The 25013-nt window shown below is 40.4% G+C and overlaps 1 protein-coding gene and 1 long non-coding RNA gene across 2 annotated transcripts in view; both read left to right on the top strand.

Annotated features, from left to right (window-relative positions):
* LOC141148634 (uncharacterized) overlaps nt 1-25013 on the top strand; it is a 165603-nt gene that overhangs the window by 102299 nt on the left and 38291 nt on the right. The window lies entirely within an intron of this gene.
* Nucleotides 12068-14216, top strand: LOC141147626 (E3 ubiquitin-protein ligase TRIM39-like). Its single transcript, XM_073634855.1, has one exon. It carries the CDS (start codon nt 12201-12203, stop codon nt 13749-13751), a length of 1551 nt encoding a protein of 516 aa, XP_073490956.1. The 5' UTR covers nt 12068-12200; the 3' UTR covers nt 13752-14216.

The raw sequence follows: 25013 nt of genomic DNA on the forward strand, positions 1-25013 counted from the left end.
GCGAACGCAAGCGTCGGTCTGGCGTCAAATAAAAACAGCAATTGCACCATGCATGTGAGGTATCACCGCGAAGGTCAGATCGAGGGCAGTAATTTTAGCAGTAGACCTCCTCTGTAAATCTAAAGTGGTAACCTGTAAAGGCTTTTAAAGGCTTTTAAAAATGTATTTAGTTTGTCGCTACTGCACGTTTGTGCGCAATTTTAAAGCATGTCATGTTTGGTATCCATGTACTTGGCCTAAGATCATCTTTTTTTATTTCATCAAACATTTGGGCAATATAGTGTGTTTTAGTGCATTAAAATTTAAAAAAGTGTGTTTTTTCCCCAAAAAATGCGTTTCAAAAATCGCTGCGCAAATACTGTGTGAAAAAAAAAATGAAACACCCACCATTTAAATCTGTAGGGCATTTGCTTTAAAAAAATATATAATGTTTGGGGGTTCAAAGTAATTTTCTTGCAAAAAAAAATAATTTTTTCATGTAATCAAAAAGTGTCAGAAAGGGCTTTGTCTTCAAGTGGTTAGAAGAGTGGGTGATGTGTGACATAAGCTTCTAAATGTTGTGCATAAAATGCCAGGACAGTTCAAAACCCCCCCCAAATGACCCCATTTTGGAAAGTAGACACCCCAAGCTATTTGCTGAGTCATGTTGCGTCCATGGAATATTTTATATTGTGACATGGCCTGTGTGAGCAATATATCATTTAGTGACAACTTTGTGCAAAAAAAAAACAATTTGTCACTTTCCCGCAACTTGTGTCAAAATATAAAATATTCCATGGACTCAACATGCCTCAAAGCAAATAGCTTGGGGTGCCTACTTTCCAAAATGGGGTCATTTGGGGTTGTTTTATGCCATCTGGGCATTTTATGGCCTTCAAAACTGTGATAGGTAGTGAGGAGTGAAATCAAAAATTTACGCCCTTAGAAATCCTGAAGGCAGTGATTGGTTTTCGGGGCCCCGTACGCGGCTAGGCTCCCAAAAAGTCCCACACATGTGGTATCCCCATACTCAGGAGAAGCAGATTAATGTATTTTGGGGTGCAATTCCACATAGGCCCATGGCCTGTGTGAGCAATATATCATTTAGTGACAACTTTTTGTAATTTTTTTTTTTTTTTTTTGTCATTATTCAATCACTTGGGACAAAAAAAATGAATATTCAATGGGCTCAACATGCCTCTCAGCAACTTCCTTGGGGTGTCTACTTTCCAAAATGGGGTCACTTGTGGGGGTTTTGTACTGCCCTGCCATTTTAGCACCTCAAAAAACGACATAGGCAGTCATAAATTAAAGGCTGTGTAAATTCCAGAAAATGTACCCTAGTTTGTAGGCGCTATAACTTTTGCGCAAACCAATAAATATATGCTTATTGACATTTTTTTTTACCAAAGACATGTGGCCGAATACATTTTGGCCTAAATGTATGACTAAAATTGAGTTTATTGGATTTTTTTTTAGAACAAAAAGTAGAAAATATCATTTTTTTTTCAAAATTTTCGGGCTTTTTCCGTGTATAGCGCAAAAAATAAAAACGGCAGAGGTGATCAAATACCATCAAAAGAAAGCTCTATTTGTGGGAAGAAAAGGACGCAAATTTCGTTTGGGTACAGCATTGCATGACTGCGCAATTAGCAGTTAAAGGGACGCAGTGCCAAATTGTAAAAAGTGCTCTGGTCAGGAAGGGGGTAAATCCTTCCGGGGCTGAAGTGGTTAAATCTTTATCAAACATTTTTACAACTAAGTTTTTTATAAACATATAAACATACATACATTTGTTGGCAGTGTGTACAATTGTACTCTGCATTCCTATTTGGTTCACTTTATATAACATTAGGGTCGTTATTAGCCCCAGCCACATACTTTACTAAATAAATATAACAACTTTGCTACTGGCTAAACCCATAATCCTGTAACACACTGTTTCCCCCAACCCCACTGATCCCATCCTACCAGTACATCCATCCTCTCATCCTTCATACAACCAAATACCAAACAACCATACACAAAAAAAAACAAAGGAAATTTTTCTAATTCCTTCATCCATTAATTGCGATAATGCCTCTCAGTTCCTATCACAACTCCCACTTGGTTTCATCGGCCATGTTCTGCATTCTTCCCACTTCTTCTTTCATATTGGTTAAATATGTCCATCCCTGATCATCCTCTCCTCTAACAAACGCATCATGCCTATTTCACATTCCCATTCTTCTGTAGAAGGGGCTATTCTATTTTTCCACCTTCTGGCAATAACAGTGCGTGCCGCCATTAAAAAATACCTCAGGATTCAATTTTTTTATGTTTTTTATTGATCCAGGGATCATTAACAATATTGCCACAGATATATCTGCTTGTAAATTTACACCTGTTATATCCCTATATATTTTAAATACCATTTCCCAAAATAGATGGATTTCTGGACAGAAATACCATATATGTGACATTGTGCCTTTTGCTACACCACATCTCGAACATCTATCTGTGTTATCTGAGCTAATATTATTCATATCTACCGGACACTTGTACCATCTGGCTAATATTTTATAATTTCTTTCTTGATGTCCAGTAGAAATAGACAATTTATGTGCTACTATAAATGCCTTTTCCCAATCAGCCCTGGGGATAATATACTCTAGCTCTTCCTCCCATTTTTTTATGTAAAATATTTTTTCCTCTTTATTCTCTGAGCTTAGGTATTTATACACAACAGACAGAGTATGTGTGGGTCTGTGGTTCTGTACCAATATTTTTTCTAACCCTAGAAATGGTCTATTAAATACAGACTCCTTCAAAGAAGAAATATATTGTTGGAGTTGTCCGTACTGTATCCATTTATTTCTATGTTCCATACCAAGGGCATCTAATGGGGGGAAGTTTATTTTCATCCAAAGTTTCCACTATCCTCGTATCATCCCGTCTCCGCCATTTAAGCAAAGTCTTGGCTTTAAATGCGGGTGGAAATTCCTGGTTGCTAAAGAGGGGTGTCATTGGACCTCTCAATGTAGATCCTATCCCCCTCTTTATCAGATTATCCCAGACTTTCAAGGTTGATACTACCAAGGAGGGCATATCCCCTTCCTGGGGTCTGCATTCCCTCTTAATCCACGGTAAGGCTCTCAGTTTAATATCTGCGACATCTTCCTCCAGTTTTACCCACTGTTTGCAATCCATATTATGGAACCAATCCACAATCCTGGCTATAAATATTGTTCTAAGATACAATGAAATATCCGGTAGAGCCATCCCTCCATCTTTTTTTAATCTATATAAAGTTTTCCTTTTGATTCTAGCACTCTTATTTGCCCAGATAAAACTACCTAACGTAGTTGGTTCAGTATGTTTCTTGCAGGGTATATGGGTATCGTCTGAAATATATATATATAATTTTAGGTAGTATATCCATTTTTATAATATTTATTCTTCCCATCCACGAAAAGGTCCCTTTATCATGTAGTTGTAATGTCCTTATTTTGCGTACTAGTGGAAGATAGTTCAATTCCTGTAACCTATTCAACTCCCTAGGGATAGAGATTCCGAGGTACCCAATTGCCTCTCCTGCCATTTAAGTGGAAAGTTTTTCTTTAAGAGCTCAACCATAGAGTTAGGCAGTGACACATTTAGAGCCTCAGACTTATTATAATTCACCTTAAAATTACTTAGGTCTCCAAATCTTTTAAATTCTGCTATTAGATTAGGTATTGTCACCAACGGATTTGTGATGTACAATAACAAGTCATCCGCGTATACTGACATTTTATATTCTCCCTAACCCTAATGCCTTTTATATCTTTATTATTCCTAATTGCTATTAAGAGATGTTCCATAACTAATATATATAAAATTGGGGATAATGGACATCCCTGTCGAGTTCCATTTGTGATATGCACAGTATCAGATAAATCCCCATTTACCCGTATTCTAGCTACTGGATTATGATATAAGGCCATTATCTTATCCAACAGTATAGGACCAATCCCCCATTGCGCTAAAGTATCTCTAAGAAACCTCCATCCCACCCTGTCGACAGCTTTTTCGGCATCTACTGCCAGTAAGCAGGATGGGATGGAGCATCTCTGAGCGTATTCCACCAATGTCAGGGTTTTTAGCGTATTATCTCTCGCCTCTCGTCCCTTTATGAAACCCACTTGGTTTAAGTGTATATATGATGGTACTATGGGAGTAAGTCTATTGGCAATAATCTTTGAATATAATCTGATATCAATATTGGTTAAGGAGATTGGTCTATAATTACCACAAATAGAAGGATCTTTATCCGGCTTGGGTATGAGTGAGATATAAGCCTGTAAACTATGCGGGACAAACGGTACAGAGGTAGATACTGAATTGAAAGTTCTCTTAATAATAGGAATTAGGACATCTTGGAATGTTTTATAGAACAGCGGGGTAAAACCGTCCGGGCCAGGACTTTTTCCCGGCACTAGTGAGGCGATTACTTTTTGTATTTCTTCCTCCGAAAATTCTAGTTCTAACTGTTCTATTTCCTCTGTTACCAATGAAGGTAATGCCGTATCTTTTATGTATTGAAGTATATTATGTTGAAATCTTTCAGGGTCTGAGTTTTCTAGTTGATTTGGTAAGTTATATAAACTACTGTAATAAGTCTGAAATGTTTTTAAAATACCTTTTGGGTCATAGATCATTTCATCATTTTCTGACTTAATTTTAACAATAGACGAGGTACTGACTCGCTGGCGTAGAGCTCTTGCCAATAATTTACCAGGTTTGTTACCTTGCTGATAGTATAGCGTACGATTTTTATCCCTAATATGCAATGTCTGTTCATTAAGTAAATTTTGTAATTCTGTTTTCTTTTCCGTAAGTGCTATTAACTTATCCCTACCAGGGTTTTGCTTGTGTTGCTTTTCCAATTTTGGTATCTCCTTCAAAAGTTGGGACATTCTATTCCCTTTTACCTTTTTTAGTCTTGCCCCATGCTTTATAAATAGGCCTCGGATTACGCATTTCATCGCTTCCCATTGGATCGGTAGGGGGGTAGGGTCGTTTATGTGATCCTTACAAAAATTTGTTATTGCGCTCCTTATCTCTGCAACGCATATCTCATCGTATAGCAAATTATCATTTAATTTCCATGTACCTCTTAAACCCCTCTCCCTAGAAATATCAATTACCAGAAAAATTGGCATATGGTCTGACCATACGGCACTTACAATTACGGAGGAAGATTTCGCAGATACTCCCAACTGATTCACAAAAAAAAAATCAATTCTATGATATGTACCATGAACTTTAGAATGAAACGTATAATCCCTTTCTAGAGGATGAAGCGCCCTCCATATATCAACCAAGTGGTGCTTGACCAATGTTTCCTTAAATTCTCTCTTATCCTTAGCCTTCTGTATTATTGAGGTTGCTGTAGTATCCCTATCATTATCGAGAATAAGATTAAAATCTCCACCTATTATCGTAATCCCTTCTGTTTTTTCCATAAGCTCTGTTAATAATTGTGCACCCACTCTAGATTGTCCCTGATTAGGTAAATATATATTAATAAATGTATATTTCTTACCATATATCAGGAGTTTAAGAAGTAATGCTCTACCATCTTTATTCCTCCATTCCTCCAAAACCTGGTGTGGTAATGATTTATGTATCGCTATGGAAACTCCTCTCGATTTTGAATAAGTGAAGGAATCATGATACCATGCATTATAATGTCCCTTCTGTAAATTAGGTATATGATCTACCCGAAAATGGGTCTCCTGAAAAAAAATCACCTTTACTTTTTGTTTATGGAAAGAGTACAGAACCTCTGACCTCTTTACCGCCGAGTTAAAACCCCTAACATTATAAGAGCATATTTTTATTGATTCCATGAAGGAATGGGAAAGAAAAGAGAAAGGTAAAAAAAAAAAAAATTATTTTTCAATCACCACCATATGTTTTAACCCCATCCCCCTATTAGTGCAAATCAAAAACATTGTTAATAATATCCTCATATATGAATGGTACAGAGTGAAACACCTTCTTATTACCCTATAACATATTATCAATCACCTCCTAAAAAAAAAAAAAAAATAAAAAAAAAAATGCACCCCAATTTATAATTTTTCTTATTCCTATCCCTCTCCCACCCCAACAATTATATAAAACATATTATTAACCCATAATCAATCACCATCACATGTTTAAACCCCCCCTCCCCCCTCTATTAGTGTTAAGCAAATATATTATAAACAAAACCCTCATATGTCCATATTAATGGGTGAAACCCATTCTATTTACCATATTATCAATCACCTCCTTGTGCAAAAAAAAAAAAAAAAATTAAAATACTTCAATAACATATCATACCCCCCATCCCCCACCTGATCCCAAAGAGGAGAGGGAAAAGAAAAAAAGAAAAAAATAAATATTTAAAATACTTCAATAACATATCATACCCCCCCATCCCCCACCTGATCCCAAAGGGGAGAGGGAAAGGAAAAAAAAATATTTAAAATACTTCAATAACATATCATACCCCCCCCCCCATCCCCCACCTGATCTCAAAGAGGAGAGGGAAAGGAAAAAAAAAAGACCCCCCCCCCTCCCTTCCACCACTACTGCTGTTTTTTTCTTCCTCTAAATTGTCTCTGATCCAGTCCCTGATATGAGTATGGCCAGTCCGGCAAATCGATCAAGGGCAAAAGCAAGTGTCTAGAAAGGACAGGAAGATCAGCCATGTCACGAAATATAATCTTTCTACCATTTTGGTGAACCATAATCTGAAAGGGAAAACCCCACCTAAATAGGATTTCCCTCTCCCTTAACAAATCAAATAGTGGTTTCACTGCTTTTCTTCTTATCAACGTATATTTTGACAGATCCTATAAAAAGATAATTTGCGCCCCCTCATATTCAAAATCTCGGTGCCGCCGTGCTGCTGCCATAATGTTCTCTTGGACCTGAAAAAATGCACCCTACAGATCACATCTCTAGGTTTTCCCGAATCCGAGACTTTAAAACCTTGGATTCTGTGGGCTCTGTCAATCTCGAGTTCAGACTCCCTTGGACATTCTAGTAAAGAGTTATATACCTTGTAGAGTTTTCTTAAGATTTTCTATCTTCACCGTCTCAGGAAGACCTCTAATTTTTATATTATTTCGTCTGCTTCTGTTTTCGAGGTCGTCTGTAATATTCATTATATAACTTAAGTATCGATCATGCTCTATCTTTTTCTCTTCTAGCAATATTAATTTTTGATCCATATTTGCAATTTTAGTGTCCATGTCCAAGATCTTATGCTGTGTGTTAGTCAAAGATATTTTCAGATCTTGTATCTCAGATTTATAAGATTCTAATCTGTGTATATATTTGTCCATATCTTCCCTAGTCGGTAGGGCTTTAATATATGCCTGTAGATCCCATATGGGGCCGCCATCTGCTCCCTCTAAATTCATCATAGGGTGATGTATATTCTCACTGGGGCTGTTACCTGTTACCTGTTCCCTGTTCCACTTCTCTAGCAGGAGATGAGAAATTTAGCTCTGTTATAGTAGAGTTATTTTGCTCTTCTGGTGGTTGTTGAAAAAAACCCTTAATATCAGGTTTTTGTGCTGACGCAGGTTTATGGGGATTCTTTGATGTCCCCCCTGATGATCCTCTTTTTGTTTTCTGAGTGTGTACTTTTGGGAGGCATGATCTACTTAGACTATTTAGCAGTAGGAGGGTATAGCTCTCACCTATACCTCTTTTTTACAATCTTCCACTGAACTATACAATCTCCTCTAACATCCGCTAGAGCCTAATTATTGTTCCTTTACTTATGAGTTTAACCACATCAATGGAAATGTGCCTTGCTCGAGCCGTGAGGTTCCACTCCTCTCGATTGTTTAGCTGGTGGGACTCGGTATCGCTCGGCAGGCTTCGGCAGGACTCGGCCTGCCTCGTGTTTTTCCGGTGAGGTTCGGATCCCACCGCTCACGCTCACCATCTCCTCCTTCCGCGATCCTCCGTCCTCCCTCCTCGTAAACCAAGCGGGGTCCCCCGGTTCAAGGGAGTCTGGCAGTCACCCCGGGACCCCAGGGAAGTTTCCACCGGTAATTTTTTCCTTTAATCTTATTCCATGTCCTGATGGCAGACACCCAAAAAAGCAGCAAGCAGGGGATTGCTTGTCTGGCAGTGTGCTGAAAGGGAGGGCCGGGGAGGTCTAGGAAATCATTGAGACTTGCTGCAGCTGATTGCCTGGGCTAGTGGAGCAGTCTCACTGCATGTCCATCCCCCTCTTGAGTTCGCATGGTGGGTTTTTTGAAGTTGTAATTTTTTTTCCCACAATTCTTTGCAAAATTAAAAAAAAAAATTTCTTTTTTTTTTTTTCACAAAATTGTCATATTAATGGGTTATTTCTCTCACACAGCATATGCATACCAAAATTACACCCCAAAACACATTCTGCTACTCCTGAGTATGGCGATACCACATGTGTGAGACTTTTACACAACCTGACCACATACAGAGGCCCAACATTCAGGGAGCACCATCAGGTGTTCTAGGAGCATAAATTACACATATAATTTCTTGACTACCTCTTAGGCTGGGTTCACACATGTGCGGTGCGAATTCCAGCTCCGTTTTCCAGCTCCGTTCCTCTCCATTGTTGCTGCGAATCAGTGAGCGGGGTGAGGGGAGAAGTGTAGTGAGGAGAAGGAGAAAATTTGTGTTCAGAATGGAATGCATTTGCAAATCAGATGCGTTCCCATAGAAGATAATGTGCTTGTAATTCGCACCGCAATGCCCAGAAAACGCACACGTTTTTGGGCAATGCGCAGTTAAAATAGAAGCTGGGAGTTGCTGTGTAAATAAAATACAACAGCTCAAGCTGTTAAAAAAGGCAACCCGACACAATGTTTAGCAACACTGTTCACATGCCAAATAGAGACATACAAAGTAACATTATTACTTTGTACTTAATCTGTTTCATTCATCTGTAGATCAAAAGGATGAGCTTCCATCTGTAGATCATTTCAGTTAAAGCAACCTGCCAATTAAAAATGTGTGTTTTTCAAATAAAATTGGTCTCTGTTTAACCCCCTAATAATTCATGCCCTGTACACATGGTCGGACTTTCCGACGGAATATGTGCGATCGGAGCTTGTTGTCGGAAATTCCGACCGTGTGTGGGCTCCATCGGACTTTTTCCATTGGAATTTCCGACACACAAAGTTTGAGAGCAGGCTATAAAATTTTCTGACAACAAAATCCGATCCTTTAAATTCCGATCATGTGTAGACAAATCCGACGGACAAAGTGCCACGCATGCTCAGAATAAATTAAGAGACGAAAGCTATTAGCTACTGCCCCGTTTATAGTCCCGACATACGTGTTTTACGTCACCGCGTTCAGAACGATCGGATTTTCCGACAACTTTGTTCGACCGTGTGTATGCAAGACAAGTTTGAGCCAACACTATGCGTGCGTGGGTGTTAGCGCTACTGGCGCTAACCTGACGTTGGTGCTTACCAGTTCACCAAAACACTACCAAAAAAACTGTAAGCGATCGCAGGGATCAGGCCTGGCTCTGCGAACGCTGCAGTTATGCGTGTTTAGTGTTTTTGTAAGTGACAGTGATCGATCGATACTGCACTTGGGTGGGCTGGGGGGAGGGGCAAAACGCAGGTGCTAGCAGCTATCTGGGTTTATCCCGCTAACACTGCGTTTTTGGGAACCCTAAACTGCTGGGGACGCTAGTATCGATCTGATCAGATATTGATCCGTTCAGATACTATACCACTAAGGGAGGCGTATGCTGCGTGCGTGGGTGTTAGCGGTACTGGCGCTAATCTGACACTGCCTGTGGCAAAGCATATCACCGCCGGGCAATCAGGGGGCTAAACCTTTATTCGGTAATAAACGGCGGGTGCCCTGACACTATAAAAAATAAACTAACCAGCGTCACCCGTAACAGTTATACGGTGATCACTGGTGAAAGGGTTAACTAGGGGGCAATCAAGGGGTTAAAACCCTTATTCGATAGTATATGGAGGTCCCTGACGCTATAAAACGCTGATGGCGAACCTATATATTTACCTCCCTAACTAGCGTCACCAGCGACACCAATACAGCGATCAGAAAAACGATCGCTTAGTGACACTGGCGACGGGGGTGATCAAGGGGTTAAAACTTAGGGGGGGTTAGGGGGTACCCTAGACCTAAAGGCGGGCTAATACTAACTGCCCTACCACACTGTCACAAACTGACACGAATGCAGTAATCAGAAAAAAATAAAAAAAACTGCTTGGTGTCAGTGTGACAGGGGGGGGGGTGATGGGGGTGTAATGTATGCCTGCCGTGTTCTACTGTGTGTGTGTGTTTTACACTCGGATGTCTTCTCTCCTCGGCGCCGAAACGGAAAATACCGAGCCGAGGAGCGATGACATCACTTCCTCTGCCTCTGTTTACTATACAGAGGCAGAGGAAGATTCTCATTGGCTGGGAGCGATCGCGAGGGGGGGGGCCACGAATGGATGGTCTCCCCCTCACGTCTAATCGCTCCCGGACAGAAGCCGACCGCCTCGGGCACCAGAAGGGGGTCCGATTGGACCCCCCGCCCGCGGGAGGCAGATCACGTACAGGTAAGTGATTCTGCCTGCCTGTGCCATTCTGCCGACGTATATGGTCATGAGGCGGTCGGCAACTGGTTAAAGCATTGGTGCTCAACCTGTGGCACTCCATCTGTTGCAGAACTACAAGTCCCATGAGGCATTGCAAGGCTGACAGTTACAAGCATGACTCCCAAAGGCAGAGGCATGATGGGACTTGTAGTTTGGCAACAGCTGGAGGGCCACAGGTTGAGCACCTATGCTTTAAAGTGTTACTAAACCCAGGACCCTGCAATCAGTATATTTGGTCTCCCACACTACACAGAACATGTAAATGCAATTAATTTAGTAAATTTAAAATTCCGAAAAATACCTTTTCTCATCAGCAGTTAGAGCAGTCTAGTGATTTCTATCAGTGTCTGGTTAAAGCTTGTAGAAGGAGTTTTTTTTCTCCCACAATTGTCCTATAAGAATGCAGGACCCCAAACCTTCTATCTGGACAGTGCTGATTGGCCCTGTGCTGATCAAATGCACTTTCCAAAAAAAAAACCTCTCTAGTAATACACACCAAACTGAGCATGTGCAGCCTGTCCTCTGGCTCTGTAAATATCAGGAGATACATTAGAGACAGTGGAAGAAGGGGAGGATCAGAGAAGACAGGATCAAACAGCCTTTAGGCTAGGTTCACACTGCTGCAGTGCGAATTTAGCGCGATTTTGTTCCGATTGCATTGCGAATTTGCATTGCGAATTCTATGTGTGTTCTTGCGATTCTACTGCAAATTTTTCAGTCTATGGAGCTGAATTTGCATCGCACACGGATCAAACTCACACAGGACCTTTTTTTCCCGCAGGTTATATTCGCAACACATTGATGTGAAAGGCACTAATGTTAATCTATGTAATTTAAATGACTTGCGAATTTGAGCGATCGCAACAGCTCAAATTTGTAATAGAATTCACAGCAGTGTGAACCTAGCCACATACACAATGCAGAGGATTAACCCCTTAGGTTCCACAGTGAGTATAACAAGCATGCTTTACTGCATATACACACCGATTTTACTGTTGTGGGTTTAGTAACACTTTAACTTTCTGTACGAGGGCATGCCTGTGCACTTTGCTACTTTGTGACACACAGACATGCCCAGGACTAAAGTACTAGGATCCATTTGTATGCTATATGCCAATCACAGGAGTGGTAGGTGTTGCTGAGAAAGTTCATGCAAATACAAGATAGCAGCTTGATGGATAGGCGCACCGTGCATCGGCACCTAATATTCTAGTCCACAAGGGGAGCATATAGCATCGGGCACTACGTGATGACCATAAAAGGCAGTGTTGTCACCTGATCACAGGAAATGGAAGGGGACAAGAGTTTACAATCTAATCAAGTTTTTTTTTTACTAGTTAGGTTAAGATACACTTTAATATAGGAGACGTCCTCAACCAATATTATGTAGAGGCGCTGAATCAGACTAGAGGAAATAAAGGGTTAAATGGGCTGGGAGGATCTCATTTTATATGAAGCTCACTTCCTGAGAAGCATTCCCAGAAATACTTTCACTTTCCCCTCCGTGTATGGGACACATCAACCGCTCCCAGCTTCTCTTCTGTAGCTTAATTTTTTATTTTTTTACCCAGAATGGCGAGTTGTAGCCTGAGAGAGGAGCTGTGCTGCTCCATCTGCCTGAACCTTTATAAGGAGCCCGTATCACTGAAATGTGGACACAACTTCTGCCGGGACTGTATAGTGACTGTGCTAAATACAAAGAAGAGGAAGGCTACCAGTTATTCCTGTCCGGAGTGCAGAGAGAAGTATACAGAGCGCCCTCCGCTGGCAAAAAACAGGAAGTTGTGTAACATTGTGGATAATTTCAGATCTGCTCACCCAGAGGACACAGAGGTCTTCTGTACATATTGTGATCATCCTGTACCAGCTTCTAAATCGTGTCTGCTATGTGAGGCCTCGTTCTGCAATAAACACTTGAGAAACCACAGCAAGTCAGCGGATCACATATTAACCGATCCCACCACATCATTTGATGACAGAAAATGCTCCATACACAAAGAGATCCTGAAATATTACTGCACAGAGGACAGTGCCTGTATCTGTATGTCCTGCTGGGTGGCTGGAGACCACAAAGGACATCAGGTGGATCTTCTGAATGTGGCCTCTGAGCAGAAGAAAGAGAAACTAAAAGTTGTTACTGAGAAACTGACTAATGAGAGACAAAAGACCAAGAAGAGAATCCAGAATCTGGGAAATCACAGGACGGGAGAGAAAAGAAAAGCAGTTGATGTCACTGGGAGAGTCACTGAGCTGTTTAGAGACATCAGGAGACATCTGGATGATGTAGAGAAGAGAATCCTGACTGAGGTCTCCAGACAGGAGGAGAAGATCTCCCAGTCAGTCTGTGATATGATCCAGAAGCTGGAGACACAGAAGAATCAGCTGTCCAGGAGGATTAATGAAATGGAGGCCGTATGTAACATCACAGATCCATTAACTGTGCTAAAGAAAGAAATGATCAGTGATGACATCATTCCTAGGAGTGGTGATGTAAGAGATGCCGGATGTCTGGATGAAGGAATGATCTCACAGATGCTCCACAGAGGACTTCTCCACTTTACTGACAGTCTGATAGATCTGAAGAGACAATTCTCAGTGATGGAGAAATCAGACATTTTACTGGATATAAAAACAGCCAATAATCGCATTATTATATCACAGGATCTGAAATCAGCTACTTACACCAATAAACTAGAGAATAGACCGGATGTTCCAGAGAGGTTTACATCCAGACAGGTAATAAGTACACAGAGCTTCTCATCAGGGAGACATTACTGGGAGGTGGATGTGAGCGGAGCGAAGGAATGGCTGATAGGGGTGGTCAGTCACAGTATAGAGAGGAAGATTGCAGCAAATGAATCTTTTATAGGTTATAATGACAAATCATGGGGTCTGACCCAAAGAGAAATTCTCACTACAAAGCACAACAACTCAGGTATAAAAATAGACTCCAAATCTTCTCTAAAGACAGTTGGGATTTATCTGGAATATGAGGCTGGCCGTCTCTCCTTCTACCAGCTGTGTGACCCCATCAGACATCTCCACACCTTCACCACCACCTTCACTGAGCCCCTCCATGCTGCTTTCTGTGTGTTTAAAGATTCTATCATAAGAATAATATAGTAACAACGTATTCTTAGTACTGGGCTCTCCAGTATCACATCACCTATTCAGTTTACAAGAGGGGTGTAGCTTAAAGCGAGAATAAACAATATCCTTATTTTTCAAATATAATCCATACACATCCAATACCTAATGGGCCTGTAATCTATCTTTTCTGCCTCCTCGTAACATCCAGTGTGAGCTCCCGAACCTCTCATTTTCCCACTAACTTCTGTTTGTTTGGAACAAGCATAGCATGTTACTTCTCTATGAACACTACACATCCATAGTCCATCTCAGGAGTGAGAAAGACGGTGGCTACGTGGGAGCCACCCCTACAATGGGACCATGGAGAACAAACGCAGCCACTATGACAGATCACAGCAGCAAAAAAAAATGATTTGGAGGAAGCTGAGAGCAATAGAAGGGAAAACGGAGACTTTCTGTATTGAGAATACACAAGAATAATTAGATAAGATATATAGATATATATATATATATATATATATATATATATATATATATATATATATATATATATATATATATATACACACATTTTTATTTTTTTAAACCAGTGTTTAGCATCACTTTAATCATAAAATCTTTCTGTTATAAATTAGTTATAAAAATGCATCCTAAATCTCAGTATCGGGAAACAAATACATTTAATTATGTTTAGAAAGTATTGATGAGGTAAAATTATCAATTACAAACATATACAAGCTTAAAACTGTGACTGTACTCCATAACTGGATTTATTAGGTCCAACACATGCCGTCAGTGCAGACCGCAGTGACGATGTGCACGGTGCAGTAAATCACGGGAACCAATCAGCATTCACTTATCTGGATATTATGAGTTGCTGCACTTCTCCACTAATTGTACATTCTTTGGTTTTATTATATTTTATTATCCACTTCTCCCTGGGTGGACGTCATATGACATCCTAGGATTGAAGTGGTTGTACCAGGATGATGCCTGCAGCTACAGGCATCATCCCGGTATTAAGATTTTCAGCCAGCGATGCTGTTTCATGTAGAAGTGATTTGAGTGGCTATATAACCACTTGATCACTTCTACAGGTGGCGGAAGGGTGTGCCCCCCTTCTGCCACCGCTTTTCGCGGGCTCTCACGTCTGATCAGGGAGCCCAGGGACTGCTCCCACTGGCATCATCCTGTGGACTGAACAGAGAGAGAGAGGAACTGACGTTCCAGCTCTGTGAATTCAGAAACCAGAAGTGACCAGGATTTCTTCACTTCTGGTTTCGGTCTTTAGTTTACCTGCTGTTGGCAGCTTGTAAAGAATCTGATCAAACCGATCTCAGTTTGATCAGATGCTTTGGAGGCCAGAGGAGAGATCTGGTATCTAATAGACCTCAGATCTCTCCATAAAGAGGACCTGTCTTGGCCTATGCTATCACAAGGGATACTGTTAATCCCTTTTGATAGCAATCAAGTTGATAAAAAAATGAAAGTGGGGACAAATGGTGGCCCGTCATTAGGGGTGCAGAGGCACCGCCCCCCAATCCATGTGCCCGGCCCCTAATTTACATGCAGGGTGCCGGACGCATTGTTGTGAATTCATGAAGAAATATATTTTATATTTACTGGCAGAAACATGAGAGTTGCTTAGGCCTCAAAAAGTAGATGAACCATGATTATTGCAGTTATTGAACTGTTGCCCTTTTGGAGACCTTTAGAACAAAATAGACGTTCTCATGTTTTTCCAAGTTTTTCTACTACATCAAATATTGAAGACTTTTACAAGCATGCATTGTGAGGAAAACTCGATGGAACAATGGCTGCTCTCATCACAAAACAAGGAGATATTTACATGGTATTAGTGAATAAACGAAAACTACCCTTACAGCCATAGGAAACAAGGTTATACAGACTATTCTCACATAGAAATAACCTCACCTGGCCTAAACCTATTGTGTTCAAGTGAGGGACTGTTTAAATAGCTAACACCTTGGCTAACAAAACCCATTGTGTGAATTTTTAGGAACTGTTTAGACAAACAAGTCATCTCTAAACATCCAGTGGGAAAGATTAGAAGTTGGTGCAAGTCAAAAATATTTTATAAGGTTATTATAAATCATTTCAAACTATCTATGACATTGTAGGTCACAGAGACATATTATAATTTTGGCATCTGCGGACCCAACAACTTTGGTATGAAGAAAATATATATGAAAGTGTGATTTTATAAGTAGAAGTGTTTTAAGAAACGAATTAGTATTAGGAAAAACATATAATTATGATTATAACTATATAAGACTGCAGCCTATGCTTAGATAAACGGATATTCATTGGAGATACCAGAATTATACAGGTATCCATATAGATAATCATTTTTAGGTAGTATTGATTAATATATATAACAACGTGTGTATTTCATAGATAGACCAGTTTTGCTAGACATACATTTATAGAGATACATATATATAACCAAGTTATGTAATGGTGACTAATCAAACTTATACTGAGTGTATTTTACATTAGACCGATTACCAGAATATTTAAAGGTATATACTATACTTACCATTATACACATTATGAAAATAGAACGTATTAACTTAAAAGGATGGACTCAAAACACATGTGAGACACCTGGTGGTTGAAGGTGGTATTATTTGAACTCACTAAATTTACGAGAAAGGTAAATGATTAAGTTTATAACCAATAGAAAAGAAGCCACGTCCTTTTGGGCAGAGCCATTAGAATTTTTATGGTCTTATTATGTGAATTGGTATTTAGAGGCAAGTAAGATGCCAGGAAAGGAAAGGAGGAAAAAGATGGAGAGGAGGTGAGCTCAGGGGGAGAGCTCAGAAGGAAGCTCAGGGATCCATCCTGAGGGGGGACACTGGGAGATACACACACTCCCAGACTGACACTCATGCACCATGCATGAATACATATCTTTACATTCATGAGGATTCCTCAACACCTAATAATTAGAGCTCGGAGGTCACAAGAAGTAAATCATCTTTAAGAGTATCCATTTTGAAAGCCACGGTAGCCATCTTAACTCTGGTAACCAGCCAATAGGAATAGTAGCCATCTTGGAATGGGTAATTATGTCATGTTGATTTTATCTTGTATGTTCTCTCAAATATTGATATGTTCCCTCAAATATTGATGTATTGAATATTATACAATTGATAATCATTCTCCCGAATCAATAACCGCCTTGTAGATTTTTCTCTAAAGATTCAAATTTTTCATTATATTTTTCTTTTTGCATAGTTGCCACATTTATTGACAAAACAAACGTCTAATTTATTTCACATTGTTAACCATTTACTTACCTGCAGATAGTAACGGTTGGACGTGTGATATTCTGACGTTCTGTTTAATTGTCAAGTTCACAAGGTTATTGATTCTACCGAGAAGTTGTCATGGTGGTATTATGTCAAAGGGACGGTACGCCCATTTTTTAAAGTGTTTTTATTGATTTTCAAGACATTCATGTAACGCAATCGGTATCTTAATTTCATGTGATTATTTGTGTTTGTTAACCAATAAATGACTATTTTGTATGCTCACATGTCTCCGTGAATAAGTTTCACATGCATAGACTGTGTCATATAGATTGATTTTGTATCTTAAAAATATCCTCATTAAAAATTACTCAATAATATTATTGTGCGGGAAACCTGTCCATAAAAAGGCACATCTTATTCTGACTTATTATTCACGACAGCATAAATTCAAATGTTTTTTTTTGTATGTGTTGAAGCACGTGATTAGAGCCTGAAGCTCTAATTGGCTTCAAAAAAGGGTGGGCTCGGGGGGCGCAGATCACTGCACCCTAAGCCCACCCAGTTGTGTGACAATAGCGAATTAGTATTCGCTATTGTCTTCCTGATTCTCCTTCCAGATAATCAGGAAGTGGGTCTTAAGAACTGATTGGCCGAGAGAAGAAGCGATCTTATTGGCTGCTGAGGGAAGAAGGAGGGAAGCTGCCGAGGAGGAGACGCAGGACCTAGAGGGGGTAAGTGCGGGGCTGGTGGGGGGATAGGCAAGGGACGGGGATGGTGGGCGGGTTATTTGACTGGACGACCGACTGACCCACCAGCGGGGGGTGGGTGGGGTTTTTGCGGGCAGGATCAGATCGGATGTCCGCTGATATCTGCCGCTCCATAGAGGACAATGCAGGGTCCCATCAGGTCTGCCTGAAAGACTGACAGGCGGACCTGAATGGACAGCCCGTGTGACCAGACCCTTAGGCTTTACAACCACTTTAACGTCTCTGTAAATCCTAACAGAACATTTATCTTCCTTGCTACCTTTTGGACTTTTAGATATACTATTAGGAGATTGTATTATAATTGTTTCATAATTGCAAACAAAATACCTGTTGATGATATTTGAAATTCAGAGCTGTGCATTTTCCCTGTGTTATCTCAAGGAGCTTAATTAGCCCTCCTACTTGTTAACTTGAACTAGGAACTTGAACTGCACCTGCAAGTCAAGCAAGTCTTCTTCGTGACTCCTCTTTCTTTGGTTTCCTTCTGTTACCCCCCCCCCCCCTGTTCTTTTCTTTATTCTGTTTTTTTTTTCCTTTCTATTTATTTTCAGGTATTTACCGCCAGATACAAGTACGCTGAGTCTGTTAACTGCTCTCTGACCACACTTTTGGGTTACATTTTTTTATTCTTATAGCCTATATGCCTTTTGGTGGGGGTACGGCCCTCTTGTACATCAGGAGGCTTACAAGATAGTCCCCCCCTCTCTTTTTTTTTTTTTTTTTAGTATTCCCTGAGGGCTCTTGGACTTTATCTTTACAAATGAACAAAGGTCAATCTCAGGTACTGCATGGTATTTTTTACATGATGATTTCTGAAATATTGTTTGCTTAGTGTATTCTCTAGACCAGTGTTTCTCAACTCCAGTCCTCAAGGTCAGGTCATGTTTTCAGGCTGTCCATTATTTTGCACAGGTGATTTGATCAGTTTCACTGCCTTAGTAATTACCACAGCCGTTTCATCTGAGGGAAATCCTGAAAACATGACCTGTTGGGACCACTTGAGGACTAGAGTTGAGAAACACTGTTCTAGACTTTGACCATTTGACCATTGAGCATGGTTCGCTATTACCCTAATAGACCGATATATAGTACAGAGGTACCCTCACCTGGTTACTTTTCATCTTTCTTTGTTGTTACTGGTTATACCATGTAATAGGCCTATTAGTTTGTAGTATATATATATTATTCAATAAAAATATTGTGAAAGAAAAATGTACTGTATATGTAGTTTGATTTCTTTTTCCTAAAAACACTAAGGTTATTCTAAACCAGGGGTCTCCAAACTACTGCCCTCCAGTTGTTCAGGAACTACAATTCCCATCATGCCTAGTCATGTCTATGAATGAGTTTTACAATGCCTCATGGGATGTGTAGTTCAGAAACAGCTGGAGGGCTGTAGTTTGGAGATCCTTGTTCTCCTGAACCTTCCTAGAAGGACGAGAGAAAAGATCCCTGGTGCCACACATCCACAGTGTCCTGTGATGTTTATGGGAGAGACCACCTCAGCCTGGGCTCCTGCCAGGCCACGTCTCCAACGCGTTTCACTCCACCCCTCGGAGCATAGTCACGTGGAATAAGATCCCATGCGTGTGGGGAGTAAATAAGCATCATTGAAAGTCACTCAGGATGTATAAAGGGCTGGCAGGTGTGTGTGGTTGATCTTTCTGGCTGTAAGGGAGGAATAATGAGGTGAGGTGGGGAAAAGGGTGAAAGGTGAAACTGAAATCAAGAAAAGAGGATGTAAAGGGAAATGAGAGTTGTAAATAAGAAAAAAAATAGAGATGGGTGTGAAAAAATAAAGTAGTGTATATATGTATAAAGGGAAAGATGAATGAAAAAGTCAAAAATGAGACTGTCAGACAAAGAATAAAGGAAAAAATAAATGAAATAATAATAAAAAAATCAAATGAACAAAAATGGAAATGAAAAATAAAATATGAAAATTAATATCAACATAGTAAAAAACAAAATTGCAATAAAAAAATTTAAATAATAAAAATAATAATAAAAAAATATAAAATATAAATGAAAAATGAGAAGTGAATGTGGAGTGAATGAAAATAATAAGTGTATGTGAGATAAAAGAGTGAGATGACAAAAAATATGTGGATAAAAGATGCAAATGTATATGTGTGTGTGAGGGAATGTATTGAGTAAGCAAATGAAATGAAGATAGTGGGATGGGAACAGCTATTTAGGATAAAATAAAATGGAAAAGAAGTGTGGATGCGACATTAACCACACTACTAGAGTCCCAAAAAGGGGTGATTGGCGCTGTTCCACTAAATATCGTCTAATGTGCAAAAGCTGATGTGGTGTATCAAGTAAAGTGTGAATAAATAAAAGATATATAAATAATTAAATATATAGGACTGATGAAATTACAGTCGTGTGGGAATTTCTGGAATATATGCGACGAATGCCCACATATATATAAAGTGCAACGTGTATTATCTCCTTACCAGACAAAAGATAATCAAAAACAAAACCTTATAAGTGGGTATAAAAAAGTGATATGAATTCCCAAAAAACCTTCAGAAAATCCTTAAAACATGGCATAAATGACATAAATATGTGCATAAAAAACGCAAATATGTGCATAAATTGCTCAAATAAAAATAAAAATAAAAACCCAATAATCATAAAAGTGCAAAAAAGAGTTTAAAAATAAATCATGAAATCATCAGTCCACAAAATGTCCCAAAAAAAAAAAAAAAAAAAGAAAAAAGAAAAAGAAAAGGAAAAAATCTTGAGAACGTTCTTCCTAAAGTGCAAATGGTGAGTCTCTTCAAACTTCTAGCAGTGCTCTTAGTGATGTAAACTCTTCCAGCCTTCCAAAGGCCCCCCAATGTGCCCTCACTCACCGGAAGAATTCACCCCTGCAGGGGTATCAAGTAGGGCTGCGCATCTTCACTAGTCTCACGATTCGATTCGATTACGATTATCTGGTCAACGATTCGATTCGATTCGATTCCGCGATGCATCACGATGCATCACGATTACCGACGAGCTCCCACTTACGCTTGGGCTGCCTGGGCGGCCCTTCTTCCCTGCAATCTTCTGGGACACATCACAGTTCCCAGAAGATTGCCCGGCTATGCAGGACAGCGCAGTGAGACATGCGCACCCGGCTGTGAAGCTGCAAGCTGTCACAGCCGGATGCCCACAGTAGTATTGCCAGCGCCGTGGACAGGCAGGGGAGAGAATGGAGGGTTTGGGTGGCCACGTCGCTGGATTGTGGGACAGGTGAGTGTCTTTTTATTAAAAGTCAGAAGATACACTTTTTTTGTAGCTGCTGACTTTTAATAAACAATAAATTTACTAGGCGGCCCCTCCCTGCCAGCGATCTTCTGGGTCCCAGAAGATTGGCTGGCCAATGGCAGAGCGCAGGGCGGCTTGTGCAGTCTGCGCCCGGCTGTGAAGCCATAAGCTGTCACAGGCGGGTGTCACTGCCCACAGTAGATATAACGGCGCCGAGGAGAGGGAGAGGAGCGAGGCTCCGGGGTGGCCGCATCGATGGACCGTAGGACAGGTGAATGTCTGATTATTAAAAGTCAGCAGCTAAACTTTTTGTAGCTGCTGACTTTTAATAAACTAAAAAAACGGGTGGAACTCCACTTTACGTAGTGCACTAATCCGGTGCACTACAAGGTACAGAAATTCTTACACATGGCTGCTGGGAGGTCAGGAGGGATTACAATCCACAACTGACAAACAGCCCTGTGAAGTTCCTGTACTGTCTCTGTGACATTTCTCTGGGCTCCCCTGTTTGCACCTCCCAGCACACTAGGAGTTAACACAGTGGAATGTGCAAACTGGGGGGGGCAAAGAAATAATGTCACACAGCACATGTAGGAGACAGTGTAAGTAGAATACAAACACACTTGTACTCTACATACAGCTGATAAAATACCTGTGTGGTAAAAAAAATGCAGTTAAAATCCATTAAGTGCCCACCGCTGTATCTGCATTTTAAAATTTATGCAGCTTCATATCTTATTTTTGTCTGTGTAAATATAAATAACTGTGTCTTTGTCAAAATGGCTTTTGTTAATAAATACAATTGTAATCCATTAAGTGGTGATCGCTGTGTGTGTTTTTTTTTTTAAATATATGCATCATACCTCGTTTTTTTAGTCTGTGTGTAAAACTGTATAAGCCGGTCATGTGACTGCTCAGTCCAGCCCGCATCTCTCTCCTCTCAGTCTCAGGTCTCTCTGACACTCCTGACGTCAGTGGGAGTTCTCAGCCCCGCCCACCAACTGTAGCTATCAGATCAGAAGAGAGGCGGGCGGGGCTGACGTCAGGAGGGACAGAGAGGAGAGGGGCGGGCCGGACCGAGCAGTCACATGTACGCCGGATATACAGTTATATACACAACTAAAAACGAGGTATGAAGCTACATATATTTAAAAAAAAAACACATACAGCGATCACCACTGAATGGATTACTATTGAATTTAATAGCAAAAGCCATTTTGACAAAAAACGCTTGGAGTACACTTCCGGGAGGGGCGGGGCAAGTCGGGATGACGTCACACCCAACATCGATGTTTAGGGGTGCTTGCATCGATGCCGCATCGGGGACCCCCGAATCGCGATGCATCGATGCAGCGATTAAATTCCACACCCCTAGTATCAAGCCTGTCAGCCGTATCCTGCAGCACTGGTCCCTGGTGAAAGTCCCTCAATCGGATCTCCACTCCTGGTATCCGGATCGGTTCCAGTCACTCCCCGCAGACATATCACATAAAAATATAAATCCTGTTCACAGGCTTTCTCATGTCCTCATCCAACCTAAGCCTAGGTAGACAAGATCACATGGTGTCTGGAAACCAAAGGCCTTTGGTTTCCAGACACCATGTGATCTTGTCTACCTAGGCTTAGGTTGGATGAGGACATGAGAAAGCCTGTGAACAGGATTTATATTTTTATGTGATATGTCTGCGGGGAGTGACTGGAACCGATCCGGATACCAGGAGTGGAGATCCGATTGAGGGACTTTCACCAGGGACCAGTGCTGCAGGATACGGCTGACAGGCTTGATACCCCTGCAGGGGTGAATTCTTCCGGTGAGTGAGGGCACATTGGGGGGCCTTTGGAAGGCTGGAAGAGTTTACATCACTAAGAGCACTGCTAGAAGTTTGAAGAGACTCACCATTTGCACTTTAGGAAGAACGTTCTCAAGATTTTTTCCTTTTCTTTTTCTTTTTTCTTTTTTTTTTTTTTTTTTGGGACATTTTGTGGACTGATGATTTCATGATTTATTTTTAAACTCTTTTTTGCACTTTTATGATTATTGGGTTTTTATTTTTATTTTTATTTGAGCAATTTATGCACATATTTGCGTTTTTTATGCACATATTTATGTCATTTATGCCATGTTTTAACCACTTCACGACCGCTCACTGTATATATACGTCATTTTTTTAAAGATGGATATCTCGGTAACGGCAGCAGCTGCTGCCACAACCGAGATATCCATCTTTACAGCGAGCGGTTCTGTACACGATAATGGTGGTCTCAGCGGCGGGTTCGCCGCGAGATCACCGTTTTCGGCGGCGGGAGAGGTGCCACCCCCCCTCCCGCCGCTCTCCCGCACCCTCCGCCGCTTACCGGAGCCGTCGGTAGCGGCGGAGGAGATCGGGACCTGTCACCGCTGAGGTACTGAGACGAGTGAGGCCAAGATGGCCCCCACCCGTCTCTATACCATGTGACGGCCGGAGCGACGTCATTACGACGGCTCCGCCCACTTCTCTTAAAGGCACAATTTTTTTTGTGTCATTTTTTTTTAAATGACTTTTTTTTTTTTTTTTTTTGCATTTTAGTCTAAATATGAGATCTGAGGACTTTTTGACCCCAGATCTCATATTTAAGAGGACCTGTCATGCTTTTTTCTATTACAAGGGATGTTTACATTCCTTGTAATAGGAATAAAAGTGATCCAATTTTTTTTTTTTTTTTAAACAGTGAAAAAATAAATAAAATAAAGTAAAATAAATAATAAAAAAAAAAAAAAAATTTAAAGCGCCCTGTCCCGACGAGCTCGCGCACAGAAGCGAACGCATACGTGAGTAGCGCCCGCATATGAAAACGGTGGTCAAACCACACATGTGAGGTATCACCGCGACCGGTATTGCGAGAGCAATAATTCTAGCCCTAGACCTCCTCTGTAACTCCAAACATGCAACCTGTAGAATTTTTTTAAACGTCGCCTATGGAGATTTTTAAGGGTAAAAGTTTGACGCTATTCCACGAGCGGGCGCAATTTTGAAGCGTGACATGTTGGGTATCAATTTACTTGGCATAACATTATCTTTCACAATATAAAAAAAAATTGGGCTAACTTTACTGTTGTCTTATTTTTTTATTCAAAAAAGTGATTTTTTTCCAAAAAAAGTGCGCTTATAAGACCGCTGCGCAAATACGGTGCAAAAAAAAGTATTGCAATGACCGCCATTTTATTCTCTAGGGTGTTAGAAAAAAAACAATATATAATGTTTGGGGGTTCTAAGTAATTTTCTAGCAAAAAAAACTGTTTTAAACATGTAAACACCTAAAATCCAAAACGAGGCTGGTCTTTAAGTGGTTAAGGATTTTCTGAAGGTTTTTTGGGAATTCATATCACTTTTTTATACCCACTTATAAGGTTTTGTTTTTGATTATCTTTTGTCTGGTAAGGAGATAATACACGTTGCACTTTATATATATGTGGGCATTCGTCGCATATATTCCAGAAATTCCCACACAACTGTAATTTCATCAGTCCTATATATTTAATTATTTATATATCTTATTTATTCACACTTTACTTGATACACCACATCAGCTTTTGCACATTAGACGATATTTAGTGGAACAGCGCCAATCACCCCTTTTTGGGACTCTACTTTACTTAGAATTTCACACTGGTGTTATTCTGTGCTGGGGGGCTGCAGTTCCTTTACTACCTAAGCGCGGAGCTATTTGTTTCTTATTAACCACACTACTCCCCACAGTGATCAAGCCTGAGCGGCACACTAACAAATCATAGGTCCTGAACTTTCCTATCGGTTGAAAAGAATGTACATCACTTTAAAGGGTATGTAGACCCTAACAACAAGCTTCTCCTGTTTTTCTCCCTTTTTTTCCAATAAATATACCATTGAAAGCATTTTGTTATATCTGTTCAAAGCATACCTGTTGATCCTGCCATCTGAAAACATCCTGTGCTCCCTGTCTGTGCTGCACTTTTATTAGTAACATTG

This window comes from Aquarana catesbeiana, linkage group LG06 (assembly GCF_042186555.1).
Source record: "Aquarana catesbeiana isolate 2022-GZ linkage group LG06, ASM4218655v1, whole genome shotgun sequence".
In the NCBI taxonomy this organism is placed as follows: Eukaryota; Metazoa; Chordata; class Amphibia; order Anura; family Ranidae; genus Aquarana; species Aquarana catesbeiana.

Bases quoted from the DNA above. Each gene is read 5' to 3' on its own strand.
- LOC141147626 (XM_073634855.1), top strand. From the start codon at position 12,201: ATGGCGAGTTGTAGCCTGAGAGAGGAGCTGTGCTGCTCCATCTGCCTG.